The following is a 17,412-nucleotide window of genomic DNA, read 5'->3' on the forward strand; positions in this document are numbered from 1 at the left end:
CAAGGGAACCCATGGCAGAGGCCCAAAGATCCCTCCCTCACATCCTGCGTAATTAGACTTTCAGGCGCCTTAAGGAGGGCTTCTGTGCAGAAGCCTGCGAAAAGACGGCGAACAAAGGAATCATCCCCGGTTTGGCGTGCAGAGAAAAACACGAGAAAGACTTTGACAAAAAGAAATGGCGAATAAACCCAGCCGGGGCCAAAATAAAATTTATTTGGTCAAGCGGGTTTATGTTCGAGGCTAATATAATAGCCTAAAACAATACCACGTTTATATAAGATAACCGCGGTAGAAAAGGTAGGGTAGTTACCACTGCCACCAGCCAAGTCTTGATGTAAAGGGAGCAAAACAATGCTCCAAGAGACAGACAAAAAGAGATAAGAATAAACACGTTCCAATACTCCATGTAAGATGGGGTGTACTGGGTCTGTGGTTTAAAGTGACTAAAATAAAGTTAATGGCAACTTTACCTTTTCTTGGGAACAGTAGTCAGCCCCAGAAAATGGAGTCAGTGGGAAGTCTCAAAGACAACCCTGTGTCACTGCACTGAAGGTGCTGTGTAACACACATGCAAAATATGAGGCCATGGAGTAGGTGAGGCTCCAGTGCCCAAGATCACACAAAAAGTGCACACACACACAGCAAAACACATGTAAGAGTGGGAAAAAGGCTCACACTGTTACCAGGTGAAAATAATAAATCCTAGAAATCCAGCAAAGCTGCTGAGGGACTCATTAGGTAAGGGAAATCAGCGATTTATGAGAATTCTCCCTAACAGGCAGCTGGGGCTTAGCTGGGGCCTGAGGCGCTGGAGCCACAGACGGAATGGCTGTGGGTGCTGGTAGAGGGACCAGAGGCAGCATGTCCCTGATCACACCCTGAAGGATGGCTCCCAACTGAGGAGATCTCATAAGAATGAGGAATGTCTCAAAATACCGGTCCTCACAGGCTGGTGTGGCACTAGGTGGCGCCGGCGGAAGAGCAGAGCCCGGAGGCTGGTGAGGCCTGGGCATACTCTGCCTTGCTGTCTGCGGGGTGTATCTGCCCTGCAAACCTGAAGGATATGCTGTAGGCCACGTACCGGGAGAAGATCAGTCCCACCTCAAAACTCGTTCTCCCGCATGCTCCGTGAAAGGTGGTGGCATAGAACGAGCGGCCATCTTGTCTGGCGCGGTGGCCATTTTGTCAGGCTTCATTCCACGTGCCTTCATCGTGGTGCTTGCCGCGCTGGGCACAACCTCCTCCAGGCCCCTTGGCCGAGGAGCTTGAGGCCTACCTTGCACCTCAGGACGGAGCCTGGTAGGCGTCTTACCCTCGGCTGTGTCGCCAGTAGTGCTGAGTACAGGCGCCCGCCCGCTCAGACATTTGTCCGGTAGCAGGGCCTAGCCCCATGGGTGGACACCCGGTAAAATAACCTTGCGGTCCCTCAGCGACCTCACCTGCAGGATCCAGCAACCCCTCGGCATGGAGGCCAGTAGCTGAAACAGCCTCGGTACCTGTGCTGGTGTTAGAACCTGGACGGCCCCTCCCGCTCCAACGCTTCCTAGGAAAGGAGTCGCCCTTGCGGGGTGCTGATGAGAAGAGTGGCACAAATTTGGGCCGTGACTTGAGTTTGACGAAGTTCTTCAAGTCCAATGGAGGCGATTGTTCAAAGAGCTCTCTCCACCGAGCTAACCTGTTCTTCAGAGCGTGCAGTGTAAGCGCATCGCACGCGGTACAACCGTCCCAGCCGTGGTCAGGGCCAAGGCAGCAGAGGCAAAGAGCATGGGGGTCGGATGTAGGGAAGAGCCCCTCACAGGCTGGACACCTGCTGAAGACCAAGGATGCTGGCATGCGACGGGGAGGAGCTTGGCACCAGAGGACCGAGTATCTTATTAAAACTAAAAGACAGTATCTGGGGAAGATCGCATGGAATTACAAGGCTGAAGCCAAACCCAGGAGCACCGGTAAAAGCGGTCCATTCCTGTTTATGCGGAAGAGAGGATTGAGGAGTGGCGCTGGTGGGCGTAGTCAGGGGAATGCATGCTCCCAGGGCCGCCCCACAGCGTGGCTCTGAATTTAAAGGTGAACAAGGTTCTATCTCCCGTCACTAGCGAGAAACGCCCATACAGTATGGAGGAAAGGGGACGGGACGTAGGAGTATGTTTTTCTCAGGCTTCCAGCACTGGAGCCTCGACTGCTCGATTAAAGGTCAGATAAGTCTCCTTCCGAGGTCCTTTATTTTAGAATGTCCATAAATACGAACTGAAACTTGGCTTGGAAGGGGAAAACAAGCCTAGAATCTCTACTATTTTGGTCACTCTGGAATGAAGCCTATGGTTTCTCCAGAGTTGGCACTGGTAACATTTTTGACTCCAGACCACTGCCTTCTGTAAGTCAAAGGCCTGTTTCAGAAGCCCTTGCTCTTCTCGACAGAAAACCTCCGGAAAGACACTCAGTTATCTATGGCACAGGGGTTCCATACTAAAGTGGATAGGATCTCTCTACTCATTGAAGGTTTCACCCATCTTTAACATGAACGCGCCCCTAGGGAGCAGAGCGGACTCCAGAGGAGTTCCAGCATCGTCAGCACGGAGGGGCTGGCGCCGACCGATTGAGACTCGCAGACAGAGCATGTTGACGAAGCCTGGGTTGAGGCAGGTACGAAAGCCCTGTTAGGTGTGTGGACGAGGTCCTTGGAAGGATCTCTACTGGCTTGTCAAACACAGTGGGTCCTGGCCTTGACTAAGATGATGAGCATCTTCAAACGAAAAGCTTATTTCTCCAGAGTAAAGGATTGGGTGGTAAATGGGTTGGTCCTATGGAGCAGTGTCTGGGGAGTCTTTGGAGCGATGACTCCTCTTCTTAGACAAGGTCGAAGAGTGGTGATGAGAGGAACTGCTCTAGATGTGAAACATCTTGAGATGCTGCTTTTGTTCAGGCTCGAACTGGGCATCTAATCTGTGCTCTGCATCCTGAGACTGTGACTAAGACCTCGGGTCATCTTTTCTCCAGTGGAAAAAGGTGAAGACTTTTGCAGCCGACTACCGGAGGGCCTTTGGATGCATCAACTGACACGATCTGCAATCCTAGGGGTTGTGTTTCTACCCCAGACAGTAAAGACAGATTCTGTGGGGGTCGGATATCGACATCTGTTAACAACAATAATGGCAGGGCTTGAAGCCCAAGGTCTTTGTTGGGTTAAGCATTAGCAAAACTCAGAGCAAAATTGTCCCTCAAAGCGAACAGAGTGTGCACAAAAAGGAACTGAGGTTATGTGTTGCAGTGCCTCAATATAAACTGGCACCGACGGCTGGTTCCAGGTGAGGCACATAGAGGCATCGATCAGAGCCAGCATGTGCCCCCTGGTAGTAGAAATGTTTCAGGAGATGAGCTGCAATGGAGATAGAATATCATAGATGAGGAATCCATGGGAAGAAGGAATCCATTAGAATTAATGTTAGTGTATGAAGCATAGGTTTTTAACTGCAACCATCTTTCTCTCTTATCTGCATCCACCCAAGTTAGTCTGATGAACTGTACGTTGGTATACAATACCGTTCTATGAATTAATTATGGCAGTGGTGCGATGGTACCATCTGATTCAAACATACTTATATAACACTTTCATGAAATGTGGCATTTTAGGGGTACACAGATGTTCATGATCTGATAACCTCTGACTGATGGGTGGGATGGGGGATTGTTCAAGAAAAGAAATCAATGTTATGTATTACATTTTATAATGTTTACATGATGGCAAACAAAACAAAAAAAACAAGAAATATGGTTTTGGTTAAAACAGTCAGACTCATTGCAAGGCACTTTTGTTAGGAGATAAACAAATATACCTTTACATGCGTTTCAGACGTAACATGTTTTACTCGTCCTCTACGCCACTCTTTCATGATGGGCATCTCAGTAGCACAGCACATATCAACACACCATTCAACTTTCTCAGCTTTTGATGTGAAATAGGCTTCGTACATCTCATCTTGTAATCTAAATATAATAAAAACAAACTAAAATGATGATCATGAGCATCATAAAATAAAAATACAGAGGTGGTTCAAATTCAAAACATTGAAATTCTTTAAACTATACTTATTTTTCAAACGTGTGTCAAAGGCACTTTGGAAAAAATCAAAACATGACAGAAATATTAGGTTCTATGTTCATTCATCTACAGTTTTTTTATTTGGGGTAGGGATCTCTCCTAAGAGCCCCCCCTTCCCCTATTATTTATTCCTTACACCCCACCCCGCCACTTTTATGCCCTTAACCCCCCCTCCATATTTTTAGATGATTTTCTCAGCAAAAGATTTTCGTCAAAACGTGCCGCGAATAAAGAAAACGGGCGATGGATGAACGTTGTACCAAATATTAGATTCCTGCGTGTTGCTTTTCCTATTTTGTATCACCAATTTGAATCTACAGCACTAACACGTAGGTTATAGACATTCATTTCATACAACGTGCATGTTCTCTTTCAAATAGTATCTGAGCACTCACAGAAACCATTCACACTTGGAATATCGATGAGGTGTGTCTAAAATACGTGGACAGATGACAGTATTTAGGGCTTCTGTTAAGCTTTAAGGGAAATAGACGGAACTAAGACTTAAAATAAGGAAACGTTCCAAAATATTTGTATTTTCTCAAAATTGCAAAGCATTTGAATGCATTAATACAATGACATTCCACATGCATTAAATGTTAATTTTGAGACAGACACTGAGCAATCATTTGGTTATAAATTTATATAGCACACAATCACATTAATTTCATAAAAACACAAACATGTGCCTATTACATTCTGAAAATGATTATACTAAGACATTGATGACGGAACTTAACATATTTAAAAACTCATGAGTGTTATGCATCAGGTTGAAGCAAATCATACATTTGAGCAGTCTGCAGCAGATGGTTATAAATGTTAGCTTCTTCTGGATTCCAAAATGGCTGCTGCAACCTGAAGACATGCGGCAGAGTGCTCTGTTAGATCCTGATTTATAATAGAGCATCCGTCCATCAGAATATACACTTAATCGGGTTGAGGGAACCCCCCCCCAGCCCCCCCCGGGCTCGCAGGAATGAGAGAGCTTCGGAGGAAGATCCTAGCGGGGCAGATTGAATGAAGCAGAGAAAACGCTCCAAGCAGGGCCTGGCTCGAGGGACCAGCAGTCAGCTAGGCAACCCAACAGGCCTTGATTCGCCCCCCTGGTGAGCGTTGTTACGCAAGCAAAGTGCACAGCTGAAAGGGGCTGTGAGGCGTCGGCGGTCCGGAGTGAGTGAAACAGGGTTCACGCTCCACTAGGGTCATGGTCTGCAGATTTGGAGAGCGGCAGTCCACGGGCGACATAAAACAGCCTCCCTGGATAAGAGGTTTAGAAATAAGGACTATTGATATGGGCGTTGCCCACACTAAGGGGTGAGTGAATATTTAAAGCGAGTACTTTCCAAACTTGCTGGGCGGAAACAGGGAAAAACTTTGGTGGCCGTCTCAAAAGTTGTAATTAAAGGCTGATACTTTACCATAGATCTGTGAAATCAGGACTGAACACCACTAAACTTCACAAGCGGCTAAGCGCTACTCAGTATTCTGGGCCGGTGCAAATTGGAACGTTTCTTTACCGAAACTTCGTTGCAGAGACACAAAGTTCTACCCAGCTTGAAGCAGATCTTTGTGGCATAATATAGGATTGTGCTGTTCTTTCCGGGTGAGCAAAAGCGTGGCAAATTGAACATGGGCCAGAAGACACTACTCCAATAACATATGTCGAGGGGGAAAAAGAAAGCTACCCTAGCAGGACCCACTACAGATTCCCAGACTAAATCAAACCTGCTACAAATAACTGTGGGCATTGGGCCAGGCATTTCCTACAGCAGGAAACACACCGATACCTACCTCTGAAGAGGCGCCTAGTAGTCTTGACTCAGGGATGGCGGCATCTAAAGAAGACTTTGCAGTGAGTTTTCAAGAGTTTCAGGATAAATTCTCTGCCTCTTTTCAACAACAGTTTTCCACCTTCACAGCTGAAATTAGACAGCTGCTCTCCGACTTTGGCAAGGACATTGCATCCCTTGGGGAACGCGTGGATAACAATGAGAAGGCTATACAGGAATTAAGGCTAGAGAGCAAACAAGCAGACATAGCTCTGGAAGATCTTGCCAGGATTGGAGGTACAGTGTGAAGATCTAGAAAATAGATCACGTCGATCTAACATTTGCATAAGAAACTTACCCGAATCTATCAATGATGCTGATTTCAAAGACACTGTAGCTCACCTTTTTACAGACCGAATTGCGGGCGATGAAACTGCTGTGGTCTTGTTAAACTGTCTTCATAGAAAAGGCATAAAATGAACTGATCTGGGGGCCCGCCCACGGGATGTCCTGATAGCGTGTTCCTCATACCCGCAAAAAGAGCAGATATTAAAGAAAGCGCGGGAATCATCGACATTCACCTGTAACAGCGCAGAGATCCCACTTTTTCAAGATCTTTCGCAGATCACCTTGTAAAAATGGCAGGAGATGCAGCCAGTAGTCAGAACACTTCAAACAAGAGAAATGAAGTATAAGTGGATGTTCACCTTAGGCCTGACTTTTTCTCTAGAGGGCAGACAGTAGAGGATAACATCACAAGAAGCTGGCATGGCCCTACTCCAAATCGAAGATCAAGAAATTGAAGGTTCAACAGAAATTGAGGACAGATGAGCAGCCCAACAACGCAAGCCATGGGAGTGATCAAAAGTAACCCGTTGAGGGAAGAAGGAAAGGGCAAAACAACAAGATTTGAAATCTAGACTTAGAGGCTCCATCACCAAACCTCCACCAGAATAGGGGATGGATCAAGGACGGCCACAAGGATTACCAGGAAACGGGGACTCGGAGCACACCATCTTGGAATCGACTCCCGGCTGGGGTCTTGTACCCCGGGAATGGTTAGTAACCATGGCTCACACAAGAGATCTGCAACTCCTTCGAGAGGAGTGGGCAGGAGCCCTCCTCCTCCACCGCCGACCTCCTGCTCCGAGCAGAGGGTGAGAGAGGTGCCGTTTGAAGCGACCAGAGCAGGGGAATCCCCCCCCCCCCCCCGGCATCAAATTTTCGTGCAATTATTTTTGATTATGCCCACAGTATGTGTTTTGGCCATCCACAGGCCACAGAATCACCTCCTTATCCCGACCCTGCACCGACCGCCATACACCACAACGCTGTCAATGGCCGCCTAGCCCTAGTGCTACATCCACTTCCTAGTTTGCCTTCCCCGCTCCCAATTGGCTGACACAAAGCATATCCGCCTCGGCCCGAACCGATAGGCGCGAGCCGTGCTTCCGGAAGGGCATCCGCAAAGGGCAGAGCAAAAGGGCCTGTCTGCGCCTATCCGCGAAAGGCCGCGCACAGCCATGCGACCCTAGCGCCTCCTGTAAGTACTGTTAACCACTTGATCTTGATCTCTATACTCGCCTGCTATATACATATCCTCTAGAATCTTATATACAATAGTATTGCAGCACAATACCGATGATCCTCCATTAACACTCCCAACTAAATCCTCTCACGCAACCACTGTAAGCCGGTCGGTTCCACACCACGCCTCTGCTTGCATTTGGAACTACTCTGAACCCTTGCACTGCTAATAACGTCTGCACCATCCAAGCCACTAGCCCACAGTGACACTAATGTTATTGAGAGACACTGTGCCTCACACTTTGCCACTGTGACCAATTATGCATTTCGTATTTAGACCACTGTGATACAAGCACGGTCTGTAGCACTACTGCGATGGTCGCTGATGCCTGACTTATACAAATTGCCTCTACCAACTAGTCCCGCCTACAGTAGCAAAGTATGCTGCCTACTTGTGTGCACTTAGTAAAAGATAAATCTGCCTATTTTCGTGCCTCCAGCCATAGTTGAACCTGCCTAATTTGTATGTACCTAGCCAAAGTGATTCTGCCTATTTTTATGCACCTAGCCAAAGTTGAATCTGCCTATTTGTATGCACCTAGCCATAGTTGAATCTGCCTATTTCTATGCACCTAGCCAAAGTTGAATCTGCCTATTTCTATGCACCTAGCCAAAGTTGAATCTGCCTATCTCGGTGCACCCAGCCAATAGTGACTTTTCCTACCTTTGCGCATCTGCTACCCCTGTCTAGCTCTCCTCAGCCCCTCACCCTCGTAAGACTATGCTCACCTGGCTCACACTGATCATGTTCCCCTTTTGTATCATGCAAGATACTGTACCTTGCAGTGGTAACTACTATATAGCCTCCAATAATGGCCTAGCCAAACCTGGTTGTCAGAGACATGCCCCTATCCCCTGTCCCACACCATTCCTGCCTACCAGGCCACCCTTCCCACCTAGCTACCCCCAAAATCACACCACAACTGTCAGCGACAGCCTTGTTGTCACCCCCGCCAGCTTTAGCCCTGATAGAACTCCGCGCCATCCTAGACCTCATGTTCCATGTCTGACAAGAGGCACTAATCCTAGTACTAAACCCAACCACACCAAACCTTGTACCAAGCTCTCCACAACCCAGCCTCCAGGAAACACACCCACAGTCAACCCTAACATCACAGCCCGAAACAATAGACTAGGCACCAGACTCCTTCCTATGATTAGCAAACATTCTGCCAAACCCCACACCAAGTCTAACAAAAATGACACAGCTCCTAACATGCCTAAACTACTCCCCTTAAAAGGAGCATTACTGAATGTCAGATCCCTTGTGGCCCATCCTACAGAAATCGCTGACACCATCCTGACCAATAATCTTGACTTCCTCGCCATAACAGAAACTTGGCTTCATGAGGCAGCAGGACCTTTCTTAACCCTAGCCATCCCTGACAAATACTCCATCCTCAGAGCCGACAGACCCAATGCTTGGGGAGGAGGTGTAGCTATCATCTTTAAATCTTCTCTAGAGCTAAAATCTATCACGACCACTCCATTTAAATCCTGCGAGCATCTTACTATCAAGTTGCAAACCTCCCACAACAGCACTATTCCATTCACCTTATATATAGACCTCCAGGCCATCCTGGAACCTTTGAGGAAGACATTACCTCTCTAATAGTTGAAAACTCTAAACCTTCAGCACAAATGATCATCCTGGGTGATTTCAACCTTGGTACAATGACCCTAATGACTCCCCAGCCTCCTCCTTAGCTAATGCCTTAGTCGGGCATGGCTTCACACAACTTAGTGTTCAACCTACCCACCAAAGGGTAGAACCATCGAGTGGGTAGCTACCCTCAATTGCAACATGACTTGTAAAGCCCCCCAACCTCTCGCCTGGACCCACGACCATCTCATCCCATTAGACATTAATATTAACAACCCAGACACAAAAAAGTGCCCTAATGCACCAGCTTGTCTGACCAGGAATAAGCGCAATATCACTGCTGAAGCCTTAATACCTTTGGTCCTCCCCTCCCTCAATGCACTTCCGGCCACTGCCGACATCAACCTATTGGTCAACACGTATAATAACTCCATGACCAATGCCATTGATACCATTGCCCCATTGAAATTGCGCAAAGGAAAACTGAGAGCCCACTTGAACTCATGGTACACCCTTGAACTCAAACTATTGAGAAAAAAGAAAGCTAAGTTAGAAGCGCTCTGGAAAGCGGCACCCTCTGTGGAAAACAAAACCAATCTTACGAATATCTCCTCCTTATACAAAAATTAGATAATTTGCACACAAAAAGAAGCCTACAACGTCAGAATAAATCAGGCAGGGTCCTGCACTAAAGAACTCTTCAATATCCTGAAGGAATTAGAAAACCCTAATCCACCTACAAATCCATTCACAAAAGACAAACCCTGGTGCACCAGTATTCAGAATGCTCTTGCCAATAAAATCATAGGACTCCAAACTAATATTAAACGTAAACGACAACAACTAACCAGTAGCAAGTCTACCAGCCCTAATACACCACGCCCATTGACACCAACCTAGGCTTTACATTCAAAAGGGTCACTCCACGAGAAGTACAAAAACGTATAGCCTCGCTAAAACCATCAAATTGCAAAGGGGACAGTTGCCCTGCCCAGATTATAAAAGATGCAGCCAGAGATTTATCCCCCTTCATCACTAAACTAATAAACCTATCCTTCGCCTCTAACTCAGTCCCTAGCAACTTGAAACAATCATTGGTTCTCCCATTGCTAAAAAAAATAATCACTAGACCCAACCATACCCACCAATTACAGACCCATCACCACGGTCCCATTCTTGCTGAAAATCCTTGACAGAGTTGCCTACCTGCAAATTTAGAACCACCTAGAGACAAACCAACTGCTAGGAATACACCAATCTGGCTTTAGACCTCAACATGGAACAGAAACGGCCCTTGTTGACCTCAAAAGTCAGATTGATGAAATCAAAGACAATGGTAACGCCGCCATCCTACTCCTTTTAGACCTGTCAGCAGCCTTCAACCTGGTCGATCACAAAATCACTTATCTTCCGCTGCTCACTTCTCCTCCTCTGCTGTCATGTGGATACAATCCTTCCTGGCTAATAGAACCATGAGGGTTTTCTCACCAGTAGCGCCAGCTGACCCCATCCCTATTACATGTGGTGTCCCACAAGGCTCATGTGTTTCGCCAACTTTGTACAATATATTTACAAAGCCACTCTTTGACAAACTGGACCATCTGGGTGTCACCTACACCAATTATGCTGATGACACCCAGATACTCCTTACCCTTTCAGCTAACTACAGTCCCGATTTCATCCGGATTAACGACATCTTTACCATCATTCAGGCATGGATGGCCACACACGGCCTCTGCTTGAATGATGAGAAAACTGAACTTCTACTTGTCGGCTCACCCAATAACCTTTTGAAACTTAGCCCTAACTACAACAGCATCATCATCGATGGCAATACTATTCCCATCGTAAAAAGCGTAGAAACCCTCGGCTTTTATCTTGATGCCAACATTAACCTCTCCAAACAGCTTAACATGACTGCCTCAGATACTGCCTACACCGGCAAGCTGATCAGGGCCTGCAGACCCTTGTCCTCCGATAGCTGCCTTACGCTGGCCAGGGCTCTCATACAGTCTAAATTGGACTACTGTAATAGCCTATACCTAGGCGAAAACCAATCATTAATAAACTACAGGTACTCCAAAACAACGCGCTACGAGCAGCACTAAACATCCCAAGGCATGACCACATCTCCACCACTAGAAAATCTTGTAAATGTCCATAAAACATACAATTGACCTAAAAACTATTTGCCTCACATACAAAGCCTTAAACCAACTAGCCCCTCCTTATCTCACCAATATATTTACCTTGAAATCTGCTGCCAGAACCACTAGATCGTCCAACATATTATGCCTTACAGTGCCCAGATTCTCCCTAAAAAGTGCTGGAGGTTCCAGCTTCACGGTCCTTGCTTCCCAACTTTGGAATACCCTACCATTTAACATCAAATCCATAGAGTCCTTTCAGTCATTTAGGAAACAGGTCATCAGTTGGTTACTGAATAGAACCTAGCATTTACCCCCTTCCTCCTATGTTTGATGCTACTGCCATGTGTTTTTGCCCGGAATTGTGTTTTTCTAATCACAAATTGTATAAAGTATAATTGTAAACCTATATAATGTACTTTGCAACCTTGTACTGAAGCGCCCTTTTACCTCTGGGTCTGGAGCGCTATACTAAATAAATAAACAAACAAACAAGAGGACTTTGGGGATTTAGTAGGGAAGGTTGGGGATGGGGGCAAATGGTATTTTTAGGAATAGGGGTGCACCCGATAGGGTGGCCGGGGGGGGGGGGGGGGGGTCTACTATGCAGTAAATGAGTGGGATTTTGAAGAATGCCGGGTTTCACAGCAATACTGAGGGTACGATTTCAACCTCTTTCCGATTTCTAGTCAATCGCTTAATGCTGTACATTCGGGACTGAATGCCCCGGCAAAATGCAGGAAGCTAGACACACTCTTGGGGCGTTACCAAGTGGACTTGGTGGCGCTCCAAGAGACATATATTCATCATCGTCAAGCAGACAGAATTAAGCTCCCCCAGCGATGATATCCAGTGGTGATACAGGCAAATGCAGAGGGCAAGGTGGCTGGGCCTTTGATAGCGATAAGAATAGCTCCTCATTTCAAGGTGCTTCGTACAAAGATACACAAGGAGGGTTGCTTTGTTTAATTGTGATGGCTATAGGCCCTATGAAGGTAACAGTAGCTTCAATATATGCACCTAACACTGCTCAGGAAGGATTTTTAAAAACAGCCATCACACTATTGGAAGCCTCCAAGGAGGGGAAAATAATCTTAATGGGGATTTGAATTTGGCGTGGAACCAGACCCGGGACCGCAGTGTGATCACTTATTCCTTGCAATCGGCACCATCGAAGACCTTGAAACAAAAATGTGCAAGCTTAACTTTGGTAGATGTTGCCATTAATTAACCAGCAGGACAGAGGATACACTTTTTATTCACATGTTCACCAGACCTTTTCCCGAATAGAGTATATATAGGTCTCAAAGCCCCTTCTGGGGCTGGTGACACAAATCTCTTGCCTAGAGATCTCCCTCTCAGATCAAACGCGTCTATCTTAGATCTGCAGTTGGCTGGGGCAATTCAGCGGATTTGGTCTTGGCGTTTCCCAACTGAACTTTTGGGAGATGTTGAAGTGGCAAATAAAATTGAAGGAAAGAATATTGAGTTTTTCGAGTTGAATTCGCTGCTAGATACCTCAGCAAATGTAACGTGGGATGCGTTTAAAGTGACGCTTCACAGAGTTCTTATAGCAGAAACGGCATATAGACAAACAAAAAACAGCTTTAGAGACAGAATTGGAGTTAGAATTAAAACAAATAATGGGCAAAATGGAAACAAATATTGGCCCCTCTATCCAAAGAGTATATAGAACGGTGGCAGGTAAATTAAATTTGCTCCGAGCAAGAAAAGCTGAAAAGTCTTTTTCATAACTCAGACAAAAATATTATGTTAAGGCTAACAGAGCTGACCGTTTGCTAGCCAGACAATTACGACAAAGAATAGCCTCCCAAACGATTCAATCCGTCCAAACCCCCTGTGGGGAATTAGTTACGGAAACACCACAAATTATCTCGCAATTTCACACTTTCTACTCTACTTTGTATCGGTCAAATGTCCAGATCAAGGAAATCAGGTGGCATATTTACAAGCAATTAACCTTCCCCAAATAACACTTGAGAATCGGGAGAGCCTAGATGGTGACATCACTTCAGAAGAAGTACTTAAGGTTATAAACTCCTTGCCCCCGAATAAATCTCTAGGCCCAGATGGCTTTACTGCCCAGTTCTAGAAGACATACCGTAAGTTACTGTCCCCGAAATTAGCACATTTATACAATTTGTTCACAAAGTCAGGGCATGTCTCCTCCACAATGGAAGAGGCAAAAATTGTTATTTTTCCAAAATCCGGGAAAGACCCTAGCAGATTTGGATCCTTTCGTTCTCCAGCCCTTATAAATATCGATGCAAAAATGTATTCCAAAATAATTACTCTTTGCAATTATACATCCAGATCAATCCGGTTTTATTAAGCACAGGCAGACCCACAACATCATCAGACGAACTTGTCACATTTTTGAAAAAGTAGGGAAAAAGGGCACTTCTGCTGTCTTACTCTCCCTTGATGCAAAAAAAGGCTTTTGTCAGTGTGTCAAGTGGGGTTTCTTTTTCTAATGATAATGAAGATGGGCTTTGGCTGGAACTTCATAGAAAAAATAAAAGTAAATTATAAAAAGCTGATGGCCCGCCTATTGATCAATGGACAACTCTCCCTCCCTATTATACTTCAAAGACGGACTAAACAGGGATGCCCAATGTCACTGTTACTTTATGCCATCCGTCTGGAGCCGTTTGTAGCTAAGGTTCGCCAAGCTAATGATATATTCGGGATAATGTTTGGTGTGATATTGCAAAAAATGATGGCATATTCAGACGATATGTTGTTTATTACAGATCCGGTAAGAACTTTGACCTCAGCTGAATGTGAATTAAAGAATTATGGTTCGGTGGTAGGCTTAAAAATCAATCATACTAAATACAACATTTTAAACCTCTCTTTCTATGGACAAAGTAAAGGTAATTTGCATGCAAACAAATTTTGGTTGGGCACAAGATAACATTAAACTCTTAGTTCCGGACTTACTGTGACGCCTATCAGGAATGTAGAACTACCCTCCACTGTTGAAAGAAATAGCGGGCCAATTGAGTAAATCGGGCCCGTTGACGAGCACTTGTCTAGGTCACATTAATACGATAAAAATGGTAATCCTCCCTAAATTGCTCTATTTATTTCAAGCTCTTCCAATCCGTTTTTCAGCCCCCCCTATTTTAAAAAGCTACAGAGATGGATATCTACATTTGTCTGGAATAATAAATCCCCAAGGGTAGAATACAATCTTTTAATTACACTTACGAACAAGGGAGGACTAGGTTTCCCGAATATACAAAAATTCTACCAAGCCACACAACTTTGAATAGTAAAGGAATGGTGGTGGAAGGAGTCAGAGAAAAGGTGGGTTCAAATGGATCTGGCGATTGGTGGACCGCAACTAGGAGACAATTTATGGCTCCAAAAAAGGGACCGCCCCCAGAATATCCATAAACATATAACAAGCTTAGTCAAAGAAGTGTTGGATATAGCGGCTAAAAAATACCAATTCACAACAACATTCCCCTCGTCTTTCACGCCGCTATTTTACAATCCTCAATTCACTAAGGGCCTAGAGCCACAGGTATTTAGTATGTAGAAGCAGGTAGGACGCACAACATTGCGAGACATGTTTCAGGGCACAGATCCTAAGCCCTTCAATCAATGCAAAATAGAATTTGGAAAAAATTAGTTAGCCCGTTTCCAATACTTCCAGGTCCGCCACTGGATACTGGCCCCTCCGAATAAACAGGCAGCGACTAGAGAGCTCACATGTTTTGAAAAATGTGTGTTAGGGAGTATTCTCATAAATGGCTGGTATCCCTTACCTAATGAGTCCCTCAGCAGCTTTGCTGGATTTCTAGGATTTATTTCTCTCACCTGGTAAGAGTGTGAGCCTTTTTCCCCACTCTAACATGTGTTTTGCTGTGTTGTGTTTTCACTTTTTGTGTGATCTTGAGCACTGGAGCCTCACCTACTCCATGGTCTCATATTTTCATGTGTGTTACACAGGACATTCAGTGCAGTGACACAGGGTTGTCTTTGAGACTTCCCACTGACTCCATTTTTCTGGGGCTGACTACTGTCCCCCAGAAAAGGGTAAAGTTGCCATTAACTTTACTTTAGTCACTTTGAACCGCAGACCCAGTATGATATGATATGATTGTTTATTTATATAGCGCCTATACACAATGTGTTTCAAAGCACTTCAAGGCAAGGGAGGGAACAAGGGAAAATACAACCACATTCTTACAGGCCATGAACAGTAAGGATGTGAAATTAACTATCGTACTCGGCCTGACGACATTTCAGATAGTGCAAGAGCTAAGACATAGATAAGGAAGGGAGGGGGAGAGTGGGAAGGAAATGGAAACAGACAGGCGACTACCGTACTAGGCCTGACGACACTTCTGGTAGAGCCGGAGAAAAACAAAAGGTGAGGGAGAGGGGTGCAGAAAGGGAGGGGAGGAACAAAACAAGCGACTATCACACTAGGCCTGACGACATTTCAGATAGTGCTGGAGGGGCACTAGGGAGGGAAAAAAAAGAGTAATGGGAGGGTGGAGGAAACAGACGAGGTTGCTATTATATTAGGTCCAGGGACAATTCTGATAGAGTAAGTGCATAGAAGAAAGTAAGCGGAGGAGATAGGAAAAGGGAGAAGGGAAAGGAGGAGAGAAAAGAGAGTAAGCAGTCAAAAAGAGTGGAGAAGCGAGAGTGGAGAGCGAATACAATTGCAGAGGTCAGTAGTAACACATAATGTTGCAAGCCAGGATACAGGATGAAGATGGGAACAGCATGATTCAGGGTCACCATGAGTACAAGATGCAAAGGAAGTCCAGCATGAGAGTTGAGAAAGAGTGACGCACCGTGAATGAATAAAATCCATAAAGTCCAGCATTGGCCACAAGACAGTGATGGTGAGGGAAGGCACCAGGTGGCCGGGGCTTGCTAAGTGGTGAAAAAGAGCAGCAGGCAGGAAGGTACCAGGTGGGCGCACCCCATCTTACATGGAGTATTGGAAAGGGTTAACTCTTATCCCTTTTTGTCTGTGCCTCTTAGAGCATTATTTCGCTCCCTTTACATTAAGACTTGGCTGGTGGCAGTGGCATCTACCCTAACTTTTCTACGGCGATTATCTTATATTAACATGGTAATGTTTGAGGCTATTATATTAGCCTCGAACATAAACCCACTTGACCAAATACATTTTATTTTGTCTCTGGCTGGGTTTATTCGCCATTTCTTTTCGTTAAAGTCTTTCTCATGTTTTTCTCTGCGCGCCAAACCGGGGATGACTCCTTTGTTCGCTGTCTTTTCGCAGGCTTCTGCACACTCCTAAAGGTGCCTGAAAGTCTAGGTAGACAGGATGTGAGGGAGGGATCTTCGGACCCCTGCCATGGGTTCCCTTGGTAACCCAAGTCGCACTCCTGTTTGATTGGCTGAGGGGACTGTCCTTGCCAGGACAACCACCCTGCTGTGTGATTGACAGCCAGGCTGTATGAATGTGGGAAAACTGCATAAAAAGCAGGTCTCTGGGACTGGAAAGGCAGAGTCGCCACTGGAACGAAAGAACGAACGAGGAACTGGCAGAAGAGGACCCCTACAACGACTGAACTGCCCGGTGAAGCGCTGCTGCAGGTCAGAATCTTCAGAATCCGATGACAGAAGATCCTCCAGGAAACTTCTCCCATTGAGCTGGTGGGACCAACCAGTTCTCCCAAACTGCAAGCCAGGACCCCTCCTCTGGTCGAATTCGCCGTACAGAGCTACAGTGGGCCGGATAGCCAGGAAGGTCGGACCCTGCTTGGGTTTTAAGGAGCGCACCTTTTATTTGTTGCTTTGCTCTGCTGCTGGTTTCTTCCCTGGGTAGTGCAGGACCCTCGACTCTTCCTACATCTTGTCAGTCCGACAGTCGCTTCAGGAACCGTGAGCCTGCAGGAAATACCTACCGCTTCCTCTCTGTTTTAAGGTACTGTGCAAATATGGTTGGCCATTACGTTCAACCGCAGTGAAAGTGTTTGAAATCTTTCTCCAAACTTAGTGAGTCCCCCAGCAGCTTTGCTGGATTTTTGGGGTTTATTTTTTTCCCCTGCTAAGAGTGAGACTCTTTTCCTCCCATTCTTAGACATGATTTGAGGTGTTCCTTTGACTTTGTGTTTTATGGGCTATGGGGTCCTTTACCCCATAGGGCTTCATGTGTTTTTGGTATATGGGTTACACAGCACCCTCCGTGCC

At 45.8% G+C, this 17,412-nt stretch overlaps 1 protein-coding gene across 1 annotated transcript in view; it reads right to left on the bottom strand.

The window, feature by feature from the left end:
* Positions 1–17,412, bottom strand: part of RNF17 (ring finger protein 17) — a 3,777,565-nt gene that overhangs the window by 1,285,039 nt on the left and 2,475,114 nt on the right. The window contains exon 25 of the mRNA XM_069639339.1: positions 3,831–3,981. Coding sequence (XP_069495440.1) covers positions 3,831–3,981 — 151 coding nt within the window. The remainder of the gene's footprint in view (positions 1–3,830; positions 3,982–17,412) is intronic.

This window comes from Ambystoma mexicanum, chromosome 7q, assembly GCF_040938575.1.
Source record: "Ambystoma mexicanum isolate Mex_15411 chromosome 7q, UKY_AmexF1_1, whole genome shotgun sequence".
Lineage (NCBI taxonomy): Eukaryota > Metazoa > Chordata > Amphibia > Caudata > Ambystomatidae > Ambystoma > Ambystoma mexicanum.